Source organism: Chrysemys picta, chromosome 6, assembly GCF_011386835.1.
Source record: "Chrysemys picta bellii isolate R12L10 chromosome 6, ASM1138683v2, whole genome shotgun sequence".
Taxonomy (NCBI): Eukaryota; Metazoa; Chordata; order Testudines; family Emydidae; genus Chrysemys; species Chrysemys picta.
The window spans coordinates 98064457-98077564 of record NC_088796.1 but is presented as its reverse complement, the minus strand read 5'-3'; the positions used below and the strand labels follow the sequence as shown (position 1 = coordinate 98077564).

General features: G+C 39.2%; 1 protein-coding gene across 4 annotated transcripts in view; it reads right to left on the bottom strand.

Annotated features, from left to right (window-relative positions):
• The window catches only part of PCSK5 (proprotein convertase subtilisin/kexin type 5), a 296986-nt gene that overhangs the window by 75285 nt on the left and 208593 nt on the right, over positions 1-13108 (bottom strand). For all 4 annotated transcript variants that reach the window (XM_005297736.4, XM_024105417.3, XM_042850577.2 and 1 more), the window contains 4 exons: positions 10799-10935; positions 3785-3928; positions 1436-1538; positions 611-804 (listed from right to left, as the gene is read on the bottom strand). In XM_005297736.4, coding sequence (XP_005297793.2) covers positions 611-804; positions 1436-1538; positions 3785-3928; positions 10799-10935 — 578 coding nt within the window. The remainder of the gene's footprint in view (positions 1-610; positions 805-1435; positions 1539-3784; positions 3929-10798; positions 10936-13108) is intronic.

Here is a 13108-nt window from a genome sequence, read left to right as displayed (position 1 = left end):
CCCACATGGCAGTGTATGTTACTGCTACTGCATCATTGCATCGCTGCAGATATTAAACGTCTGCCAAATTTTGCCCATTGTTGTGCAGCTTTGTTAAGAGTTGAGGACAGAGCCTCTACCTTCCTTAGCATACCAATGTAGCAGCAGAGCAGCATGCCCGTCTGGCTCTCACATGCCCACTGGTTTACCAGGGAAGCATAGTGTCCCATTAGGAAGTAATGTTTAGTATGTGCTGGAGATGAGCACATGCGTCAAGAAGATGCATTCTTCCACATGTTCCCCCACCACATAGTGGATCTACTATTGTAGAGGGACAAGTGTTGCTCTGCTACCTCCACTTCATAGTCAGAAAGAGGAAGGGAAGGATTTTGTCATGTACCACTAAGCATGATTTTCAAGAGCTAATATTCAAAGCAGAATCCAGTTGTAGTTTTGAAAGACACACTTGATCAAGATTGGTTCCCTACAATTTCATAAAAGGAATGAGATTTAGAAAAGAGACAAATGTATCAAAATACACTTTTTATCTTAAAAACTACTCCCTGACCTCCTCAAACAACCCAGCCCAAATACTGGAAACCCAAAGAACTAAGCAGGAGAAAATACTGACTTTTGTCAAGGTAAAATCCATCTGGGCAGCTGGTAATACAGATGTTGGATTCTTCATTTAGATAGAAACCGGATTTACAGCTCAGGCATTGGTCACTGTGGCTTCCAACACAGGTTTCACAATTGGGTGAGCATTTTTTACAGCGTTTCTTGTCTACATTATAGTGACCAGGTGGGCAGTTTGGAACACAGATCCTGCATTGTGCAGTGAAGAAAAGGCAGTCTCATCACTGATGTAAACCCACCACCCTATAGCAGAGGTCCCCATACTGTGTGGCGCGCCCCACCTAGGGAGCACAGAGGAACCTTCGGAGGCGGGGGTGTGGGCCAGTCCCTACAGAGGGCAGGGAGGGAGCACCACCCAGCCCCTCTCCACCCCCAGCTCTGCTCTGGTTCTGAATGCAGCTGCATCTCCAGCTCCCAGCCCCACCCCCAGCTGAGACCCCAACCTCAGTCCCCTTACCCCATCCCCATCCACCCCGGTCCTGGCAGAGGCGGGGGGACGCAGACCATTTACATCTGCCCCAAGCTTGCCCAAGCCCAGTGACTGATGCTATATACTAGTTATGCTGGTTCTAATTTTGTTTTTATGTTCATTTTGTTAAAAAATAGTCACAGGATGGTTGAATAATCAGGAAATGGTGTTTGAAGGATCTACATTACATTCAAATTAGTAGGACTTTCCTCTAACTCCTATGCAAATTTGTAAAATAAACTAAAGGTAAGAGAAATTATTCCATATCCTGTAGAAAGGGGAAAAGGAGGGAGATATTAAGATAAAAATAGAACAAGGGATGATATATAAAGATGTTTTTTTCTTTCTTACCGTGTGTTGTTTTTAGATTTGTAGTAATAGTGTAGACAATCAGTACAGTGGTCTGGTCCTGGCCCATCACACCCTACTTTACTGCATTCTGCATTGCATGGACCTTTAATAAATCCAAAAATCAAAGGAGGGGAGAAATGACACATCTATATTTGCTACTCTGTGGTCCTTACAAAATATTAGTATAACGCAGAGTATAATTACCCCAGTTCCCTATATGGACTCAGTGGCTAGCTACAGTGAAGCTAACACAGCATCTAACACAGACTTATCAGATACTATTTGTGGAGTCAAATAGATGCTGTCATAATAAATAAATCATTTAAATTTTTCGTCACTGATGCCCGAAGGTCCCTGAGTCCCTTAACAAAGACTAACAACATCATTTATCATAAATAGTTCTGTGTGCCCACATAAATCTAAGATTGGGAGCAAACAGTATATGGTAGGCTATCACTAGCAGATTGTTGTTAATAATTAAATAAGAGTACTGGGGCCCTGTTGTTCACAATATCATTACAATATTTTTCATATGAACTTTAACTCTGAAAGTTGGAGAATTGATAGTTAGGATTCTCCACGTAACCTTAACTCTGACCTCATCTTCTTGCTAACAGCCTCTTACTGCATAGCAACTAGATGCTAGTAATGACCACTATCTTGTGGTGCAGTTTCTTCATAATTTCAGAAGAGGATGTGGGTAGATGATGATTATATAATGGTGTGGTATCTTAGAACCAGGGGAAGTTGAAAAAAGGAGATATATTAATGAAAAATGGCATCTTCCAGTGGCTTCATAGGTTAGAGAGCAGTTGAGGTCACTTGGGCTGTATGGCTTATGGTGGAATTTTGGATGTAATTTTTGGAATGTGTAGGCAAGATAATGGACTAGATTTCAGTGTATTGTCTCTCTAAATCAGCAGCTGAAGCGGGTCTCTTTGAGTCTTTTGCCTATACATAGTGTTTATTTTGTAGGTCTGTATTTACATTTTGGGAAGGCAGAGTTTGTGGTCCACACTGGCAATGTGAATGTTATACAGTGGTTTGGTGTTTATAACTAATACCATCAAAAGTGATTAGCAGATTAAATATTATCATTATGGAAAGCTGCTCAATAACCATCATATGCCAATCCCATCTCCATGCCATATTGATGCCTGAAGCCAGAATAGAAAAAAAATAAAATAAAAAGTAAAATCTCAGTCTGTCCAGGTGATTCTAGAGTGGCTCCATCACCTTCCAAAATAAAGAGAGGTTCAAGAGTGAGTGGAGAATGGAAAAGTTCTCAGTATAATGCTGTCATCTTGGGGCTGGCACTCTACCTTTAGACAGGGAGATATTGATCACAGAATCATCCAATCAAATATTACCCAGCTAATGGCCTTCAAAGTTCCTTTTCACACATAATGGGCCTAAGTGCTTTCAGAACGCTCTAGACATTGTTGGAATAGATAATGTCACACCCAAACAGGACAGCCCCACAGACTTGTTGCCTTCTTGCTCTGACACTATTGACTGATGCCAGAAAGACTAGTTATAATAAAAGATTCAATGAAGACAATGGACAATTTTTCATTGTCTCTCCTGACACAATGTAGATGATACCATCCCGAACAGCTGTTCATATATACTGCTGGGGAATTCTTCACCGTGCATATTCATCATGAAATATACCATATGTACTTGCCATGCTTAAAAAAAATCAGAATTAAAAAGATTTATGTGCAACTTTAAATAACAAGTCACATGACTCGTATCTTAATCAAAACTCTTAACTGAAGTCCCACCACTCCCATTCCTCATGGGAAAAACCTCAGTGCAAAGCCTTTTTACTAGAGCTTTGGTTGGCATCATGCTTTTGATCTTAGAAAGTTCATTTTCCTGCATGTAATTATTCTAAAGCTTGCATGTTTATATTTATTACAATTCTAACTTATGAAAAGACGTTTTATAAACACACATACAAACTTCCTCTTCAATCCAGAGAAAGGGAAAGGCAGATCAAAGTAACTGTGCAAGTTATGTTTTATTCAATTGCTTTGGTTATTTTTGTTGTTTATTATTTGTTTCCAGAAGCATCCACATGGTGCTAAGTGGCTTCCAAACAAACAAAAACAAAAAGGCACAATTCCTGCTTCCAAGATCTTAGCGTCTAATTAGGGAATGCAAGTAGACAGAAGAAGGAAGAATAGAGTATAGGGAAGTGGGAAACATCAAACAATTAAGGTGGCTAGGCAGTGACGTTCTGACAGTACAATGGCACATACAGTGTGCCAAATTAGTCCTCAACCCTATTATACATGAGGTAAAGTAAATGAATGATTCCTCGAGATGTAGACTCCAACTCACCTGCATAGTCATCTGTCCCATAGTCTTCTGTAGGGTCTTCGACTGGACTGGAGCGCACTCGTTCCACTTTGGGAAAATCGTTTCTTGGCGAGTAAGGCTGGATGGATGTCCCATAAAGAACTAAGGACCATTCTTTCAATTTGCCTAGCAGTCAAATATTTAAAGCATAATCTTAGAAATTACTTACATCCTCTCTTTCTCTCTCTCATGTGGATTTTGATACTGATCATGTGAAATTGTGAATGAATATGAGTGAGTCTGAGCCCTTGCTTTATCTCTGTGTCCTCGTGCAGAACATAGTGAGACAGAGATAATGCAGTTTTAGCTTCAGTATAAATCCAAACCAGCTCACCTTTCTAAATCAGTTTTTCATACATCGGATCTAACACCACATCAACCTCTTCCAATTCTAATAAAAGACTACTTAAATACTCCATGCTTGCTTCAATAAAAAAACATAAATAGTTTTCATATAAGGGGTGAAATCCTGACCCTGAAATCAATGGGAAAACTCATATGGACTTCAATGAGGCAAGTTTTCATTCCACATTTCACTTTCCTTCAGAACACTAGTAAACCAACTTTTCTTTTTTATTATTCTTAATCTGTCAATTAATTAGTTGCACAGTCGATGGGATTCCAGTTTATTAAGGGGGTTGATTTTCTTATAATACCCAATGAGTAACTCCTACTGGCTTTAATGGAGGTCTACTAATGCACACTGAGGGAAGAAAAACTCTCCTAACTTATCAAAATCTCTGTAGTAAAACTTCCATGTCATCCTCTGAAAACAACACCATCAGTGAAAACCCATACTATAAAATTAAAACATGGAAAATAAGTTTGGCCACACTGCTCCCTTCATTGTATTTGCCCACAGTAAAAATCACTATACAATTTAGCCCAAGTCAGCATAATTGTCGGTCTCTCATTATGAAAGGCTTGGGACTGAAATAGGTCAGCAGTGAATATTTGAAAAAGTCCTGCAGCTACATTTCGTGGTGGGCTGTTCTTTAGTCTAATTGCTCTTCCCTCGGAGCAACTTTTTTCAGAAGTTTAAACCAAATTAACCTTTCTTTAAAGAGATCACTCCTACTACATATATGGTAAAATTCAAATAAATTTACCCTCTCCTTTCTATTAAATGCTCTCCACAATTTGTTTTGGGCTTTAATATTCTCCTTTGCCTGTGTATTTTTAAACTATAGAAGTTAAGTTCCATTAACTTTTACTAAATCCTAGTTCTCTTTCTGTATTCTCCCAATTTTGTTGCTGTCCTCTAGTGAGGTACCCAAATTATATGCCCTATTACCTCTCTGATTTTACATTCAACACCTAAAATTAAAGCAACAAGAACAGAGGTTTTCCTAAGGTGACTGGCTGATGGGAGGTGATCACTCATTTTCTTGTCAATTGTTATATTTTCAGACTAAAGATTGTTGTGAAATAGTACCTGTCTCAGTCAACCCAGTATTGCCTACTGTTTGATTTTCAGCCTGATTTGATAGAAATCCTACCCTTTATCTGATGTTATTTTGTGCTCTCTTGATAGATTATAAGGCTGGAAAAGGTCATGGGCCTATAGTCTAACTTATTGCATCACAATTCTTGCACTGAGCCCAACAACTTGTGGTTGAGGTAGAGCATATCTTTTAGAAAGACATCCAACCTTGATTTAAAGACTTCAAGTGATGGAGAACTTACCACATCTCTTGGTAGGGTGTTCTAATGGTTAATTACCCTACTAGTGATAAAATGTGCACCTTATTTCCAGTATGAATTTTTCTAGCTTCACCTCCCAGCCACTTGCCTTTGTCTGCTAGATTAAAGAGCCCTGTAGTATCAGACATCATCTCCCTGTATAAGATCATGCTGAAGTGGCCCCTGAACCGTCTATAGATCAAACACCTTTATTCTCTGCTTATAAACCCCAGGATCACATTGCCCCTTGTAACCCCAGCATGTCTCTAGGTGCTTATCCCTAAATCCTTGTCAGAGCCACAGCTTTCCAGTCCCCCAGCCTGTAATTATGGCCTACGTTTTAAGATGTATGACCTTGCATTTGGCTGTAATAAACTGGATGCAGTCAAATAATGTGTTTTACTAACAGATCTAGACCACCCTGCCCTCATCATTTAATTCTTCACCAATCTTTGTCACCTGCAAACTTTATAAGCAATGATTTTATAATTTTTTCCAGATCATTGACAAAAATATTGGTCCAAGAACCAATTTCTGCAGGACCCCACTAGAAATACTCCACTTATTTTTGCTGCCCATGCATGGAATTTGGAAGGATTTTTCTCCGAGATCAGATTGGCAGAGACGCTTTGTTTTTTTCACCTTCATCTGCAACATGAGGCACAGATCAATTGTTGGTCTGATCTACAGTAAATGGTGGATTCTCTGTAACTTGAAGTCTTTAAATCAAGATTTGAGGACTTCAGTAACTCAGCCAGAGGTTATGGGCCTGTTACAGGAGTGGGTGGTCAGGTTCCGTGGCCTGTAATCTTCAGAAGGTCAGACTAGATGATCATGATGGTCCCTTCTGGCCTTAAAGTCTGAATCTGAGTCCTACTGAAGCTACCATTCTTGGACTTTGCATGCATGCAGTGGTCTACACGAGCACATCTATTTACAGGATCTGGGCCTTGAACTTGTTTCTTAATTAAACAAGTGGAGGGGAGAGTAATGCAGGCGTTACCATGGGAGTAGTTTCCTTTTAAAGACTAGTTCAGTCGATAAATTGAGAAAATCCATGGAATTCGCCAGCATGTAAATGAAGTCTGCTTCAAGGCAGGTTTAATTTGCACAATGAAAATACACACACATACACAGACACACACTTTTATAACAAAGATACAAACCATACACATTTGAGCCAAAATATTTGTTTTGGCTTATTCCACCATTTAGTCTGGCTAGCACAGTCCCTTTCCCTCCTTATATTTAGTCCATAACAAAGAGATCCCTAGTTGTATGTGTAAGAGAAACAGTATATCACAGTGTTTCATAGACAGCATATGTCTGCACTTTGCCCCATAAATTCTGCTGAATTAAATGCAGAAATAACATACGTTGTTTTTTTATAAACTGGATGCTGCTTTTCTTTATGGCTAACAGATGTGACGATACCTTGCCCAATGCTAGGTTCTGATGACATCAGAAACATTACATGGGTTGGCCATTTGTTCACATTTTGAGACAGGAAAACTGTAGTTATTAATTATAAAACTTTTTGATAGCTAAACAAGTATTTACAGACATGCAGAAATACAAAACACATATGGTGGGGATAGCAGTGTGATCAATCGCAGACTATGGTGATAAACTGGGTAACTATCATAGATTGTACTGATGCACCTTTGCTTACTTCACACTCTGCCCACTGATCTATCACTGCCAGGACAAAGTCAAACATCTGAGTTTTTCCTTGGCTAACATATGCCAGGCATTAACACATCTTTTCTGAACAGGAATGCTATTGGACAGTTTCCATTATGAGGCAAGTACGACTCTGGATGCTAAGAGTAAATGATGCTAAAGAGGACAAAAAGAACCAGGCCTGAATTCTCCACTGTCCTGGATCCTGTGTTGTCACTTACATGCGTGCGTGTGAATGCAGAGTGGGTGTCTAACATTGATATTCGGGTCTGGTGGTGTTTTACACCCATCTTGCAGAGGTGTAAATGACTACATAAGGTTCAAGGCAGTGAAGAATCACTTCTCCAGGTCCAGATTCTCAGCTGTAGCCACTAACCACTGGGTGCATCTGAAGATATGGGGGATGATTTCCCTTTGGCATGATTCCTGACAGTTTAGAGAAGCCTCTGGACTTCTTTAAACTATGCTGGTTAACTATGGCCCTAGGGGCTGATATACCAGCTGTGGACTTCTACAGCTGGGTATTGGAGGAGACGGCTATGATAGCTCGGTGCCAGCTGCCAGAGAAATCCTCAGCTGGGTAGGTCTACTGCATTTACAACTTCTTTGCATCACATGAGCTAGATCGTCACCAGCTGTAAATCCTCATTGCTCGATTGAAATCAGTAGAGCTCTGCCAATGTACACCACTTGAAGATCTAGCTCCATATGACAAGCCACTAATTGTGCTGCAGTTCATACAATATAAAGTATTGAAATCAACAGGACTACTCATTCAAGCTAGAGTTGGCAGGAACAGGTCCTTAAAGAGTATTAGGTATTAGAACTAATGTAAGTCCTATATAAAATTTGGTGGAACTCAATCCTCTCTTTAGCTTGTCCCCTTTTCACTGCCCTGGTAGCATAAAGGGGCTATAACTGGACTCTGGAGAATAGCCCCTCTATAAGGAACTGGTGGAGAACTACCGAAGTGGCTCTATGCCAGCCCTCGCTCAGGCTCTAGCATAGGGAGCATGCCACAGCAGAGAGGGAGGGAGGTGGCTGGAATGCATTGCTCTTTGCTGTACTTGGCTGGGGGATGACTCTTAGGGTGCTGTTGCAAGCTGCTCTAACCAATTCCTTGGAGTAAGGCAGGCCTCTGGCTACCCCAAGAATAAATTTGGTAACATTAAAATATTGATGAAGTTGCCAACCATTGACTTTATGGGCTTCCTTTTTAATAACCTGATGAAAGGAGGAACTCCATTGAAGCCAATGGAATGACACCAGTGAAAATTGGTGTGAGAAGATAATCAGACCAGAGATAGCTGAGTGATGACTGAAAAACTGAAGAAGACTGTATTTCGCTCCATGCCTCTAGAGTGCTGTACCCAAGCCCTTCAAAACTGGGTGCCTAAAGTTAGTCTTCTAAATCCATAAATCCAGCCGGCAAGAAGGAACTGAGGGGATGGCGGGTCGGCAGGGCCCTATATTGAGCGCCATAAAGGCGTGACCCCAGGGGGCACCCAGGTCGACCCAACAGATGCTGCTAGGGGAAACACCTAATTAGAATTGACATGAGCAACCACTCGAAGAAGAAGGTGTAGTATTCCAATATAAGTATCTTAAGACAAATCCAATTTCAACCAAGAGAGAAAAAAACACTGTTCCAGTCCACAGGACAAAAGGCCATCTCTACATCTGATAACAAAACTACTAATGGGACTTTCTGACAAGGCTGAATTTGGAGATATTTAATATGCTTATGTTATAAGCCACAAACTTTTTTATAAAATCAACTTTAAATATATAATTTTCAAGCCTCGTAGCTAGTGCTTTATTCTTTTCCTGTGTACTGGTGATATGAAGGTGGCCATCATATTTGGTAAAAGCAGTTTAGATTTTTGAGTGTCATTATATATTTTCTAATTCAGAAACAAGTGTATTTTTAATTGTTTAAAAATAAAATTCTGGTGTTAAACTATCAAGAATATATTTGTATGGCTTCATATATTTTATCTTGAGTATCAGACATATCTTATTCTGGCAATTTAGGATTGATTTTAGGTAAATCAATTAAAAAAAATCTTGAATGGTTTGTGAGTTTACTTAGTTTTCTGAAGGGTAATATATTTTGTTGTCTTCATAGAATTCTAAACCAACATGCCTAGTGGCAATGTTATGGTGACCCTGATCAGATTTTAGATAGTTAATCTTGAATTTTTATACATTTTTTAAATGTCACAGGCTAGTCATCACTCAGATTTTTCCACCTTTATTGCAATGTTGTTCACTGAGTTGATTCTCAGTGTTTTCAATCGTACTATAAGTGTTAATTTAGCTTCACTGTTACATAATTATCAATACATTCTTTGTACTCCAACTCTTGTGACCATTTTTAGTTTAGATTTCTTGCTGCTGTAATTTTTCTTCTTCAATATTTTTTATTGAAATCAATCTTGACAGAAATTAAACGCCCTCAGACAACTGGTTTGAGGGCATCTCGTTTATTTTGATGTGAGATATCAAGAGAAGCATTCTACTCTATATTCATTAATATCGGTGCTACTTTTTTGTTTGCAGTATATCTTTTTGAAAATGAGGCTTAGGGATGAGATTTTTTCAGAATACTTAAGATACTCATCTCACATTGCAAGTCAATGGGGACTGGCACCTAACTCTCTTGGGCCCCTCTGAAAATTCTAACCTAAATCTTCATTTATTTGATCTATCTGTATTGATTTTTTTTGATATTTGCATATACTAGTGTAAGATCAGACCACATATTGGGACCTATGTGTGGAACAGGAATTATAAGCAGGAGATCTTCTGAGGCTAAAAACATATCTAACCAAGAATAGGATTCAAAAGCGGGAGAATAAAAAGGTCGGGGATACTTTGTCTTGTGTATGGCAGCACAAAGAAACCTCAAAGCAGGTGTAGAGGCTAAGGGAGGCTCACCCCAGTATGGTGTGTGTGTGTGTGTGGATTCTCCAGTGGTGGAGAACTGATCAAGGCCTTTTCCCTCCTTGTAGCTGGCGCAGTGAGCATGGATTGGAGAAAGTGTGTGGACAGAGATTGCTAGCAGTTTTATCAGCTACAACGAGGGGAGTGGCCTTCATCAGCCTGATGCAAAGGTGGCTCAGTTTGTACATGCCATTGTGTTAACTGCCTTAAAAATGCAGGCATGCAACTGTACATACCAAGCTTGGGCTTCTCCTTCTGAAAATTTGTCTCTAAATCCCTTTGTATTTTCAGACACTGACTCTTGGCTGCCAAAACTCACAAGCCTGGTGTGGTCTAGCTGTGGAGTGCAACTTATACCTTGAGATGGCAAGTTTTCACACGGTGGGGATAAAGGAGGTGGTAGTTTGCCCCCAAGAACACTGCATTGTTGCCATTCTTTCCACACAAACCAGAAGTAGGTTCATGGTAAGAAGGAGCTACGGGTCTCAGAAGACAAGTAATAAAAGTGTGGACGTGAAGCACAACAAATAGAAGGGAGTCAAATTCTGCCTCAATTCTCTGCAATCCCATTGAAATCAGTGTGTCTGCTCAAGTGTAAATGAGGGCAGGAATTAGCCCAAGTACTGCATGCAACTGAACATATTCTTCTGGACCACTGAGCCTAACTAAAGGATGGATTCATACCTGGAGACTTGAAACTTCTCAGCTGAGATGGGGTATCATGAATCTCCAACTTCCAGTCACCTGCTGCTTTTTCACCCCAGCAATGAGTAGTCATGAACTCCCAGTTTTTAAAACCTTCTGTGGAATGATCAAATAACCTAAGATAAAGCAATAAAGTATTACTATATACACAGAAGAACAAGAAAATAAATCCTTGCCTTCATCGGTGATCCTCAACTCTCGTGTGCCCACTCACAAATGAAGTATATTTAAACTAATTAGTGTATCTAATCTAAGCATTTATACTGAATTTATCACCATGGTTTTGCAGCACCTATTTCAAACATATCTGATGGGACCATTTTGTATATAACAAGTCAATGGGGGAGGAAGGACAATTCTTCTATATGCTGTTGCTTCATATAATGAAAGAGAGAATGAGAGTTTATATACTGCAAATTAAAATTGCCAGTGCAGTTTAATAAAATCCACATCCTGAAAAAGTACACACTGAACACAACTACCTTTCCTTTGTTCTAAAAGCGTGACCCAGATACAAACATCATTTTTTGAGTGGAAAGTTTTCTTTGTTCCAGTTTTGGGTTGAAATACTGAACAGGGGGTTACGAAAATAAGAAATACTAGGTGAGCAATACAACATGAGCAGTGGGGGCCAGGAGAGTTTCAGTACTTATGATGCTTGTGAACAGAACAAAGGTAACTGAGACATTGGTGTATCGAACTTCAAATGATTTAAGTATTGCTATATCCAAAAGTTTGACAGAGTCTAGTTTTGCTTGAACTAATTGGCATATGATGATTTCGTCTTACTAACACTTTTACAGTAATTTCATTACTTAGGGCTTGGATGAAGAGGTTGGAGCTTGGGTCTGAAATACAGTGCGTTTTAGTAGAGGGACCCAGTGTAGAGTCTGCAATCTGATGCTGATCAGTGGGGAGGTCTGGCCCAAGATTTTATTGCCTAAGACTGGAATTTATTAATGAGATTTTGAAAAGACACAAGAGAGCATGCACTTTTGTTCAGTGTTAACAGTATGTTGCCTGGTGCCCCAAAGCTATCGATGAGAGATTCACTGGAGTAGAGACTGCTGCCTCATAAATGGTACAGTTCAGCTTTGGAAGAATATATACAATTTCAGATCTCTCTCTCCCTTTCCTGGAAACACACACATACACCCAGATTCACAAATACTGTGTTTAGCTATATATTTTTATTCACACTCTTTATGTATGGAGATTCCATGGCTCACATCTGTGCTTAAGTATATTTCATAAAATTAGATTTGTACACTAGCTGACTACTGGCATAGCACCATTGTTGATTCAGTGGATTTACCACAATTTTCTCTTAAAAAGAGAAAAACCTATTCATACAAATGTTTAAAAAATCCCAAACAAACCAAGCAAACCTTTAAATCACTTGACTCTTTCTTGTAGTTTCTAAGTGTATTTTCAGCCTCTTTTTTTTTAAAAAAAAGTTGTGAATACAATGTGCATGTCACAGAATTTGTACTAGCAGAGAATTTGGTCCATTCTATGTGATTATCAATTTAGTTATCCGAGTACAACAGATTTTGCAAACAAATGTTTGCTAGTATAGCATACACCATGTACTGAGTGATCCAGATTACCTATCCAGTTATCATTCCACACACACATACTGGGTAGGTTCAATTTAAATGATTGCAAAAATTGTTTTCAACAGACTTAATACAGTTCACAGAATATCAGGGTTGAAAGGCACCTCAGGAGATCATTTAGACCAACCCCCTGCTCAAAGCAGGACCCATCCCCAGACAGATTTTTACCCCAGTTCCCTAAATAGCCCCTCAAGGATTGAACTCACAACCCTGGGTTTAGCAGGCCAATGCTCAAACCACTGAACTATCCTTCCATGCAATATTTTACAGGAACTCAGTAAACAACTCATACTACCACAATACCTTATTTTTAAACTGTGTGTCAGTCAGTCAAGGCAGCAACTGTCCTCTCTACTGTTATGGCAACTAAATTACATAGCATTATATAAATACCATGTAATTATTTTAAAAATTCTATATTTATTGAGATTTAAGTCACATACCTTTCACAGAGACATGTCACAGATATTTACTACCTATTTTTACCAAGGACTAGTACAAGATTTTCCACAGCATTTGTGTTTCAGAGGAGGTTATAATCTACTTTTCAACCTTGTCCTCAGATCAGTGGCAATTACATTTTCAGTCACCTCAGATGTTTGGTCTCCATATTGTTTGCTTATTTAAATTCTATCCAAAATGTGGTATTTAAAAATGTGATTAGATTTTT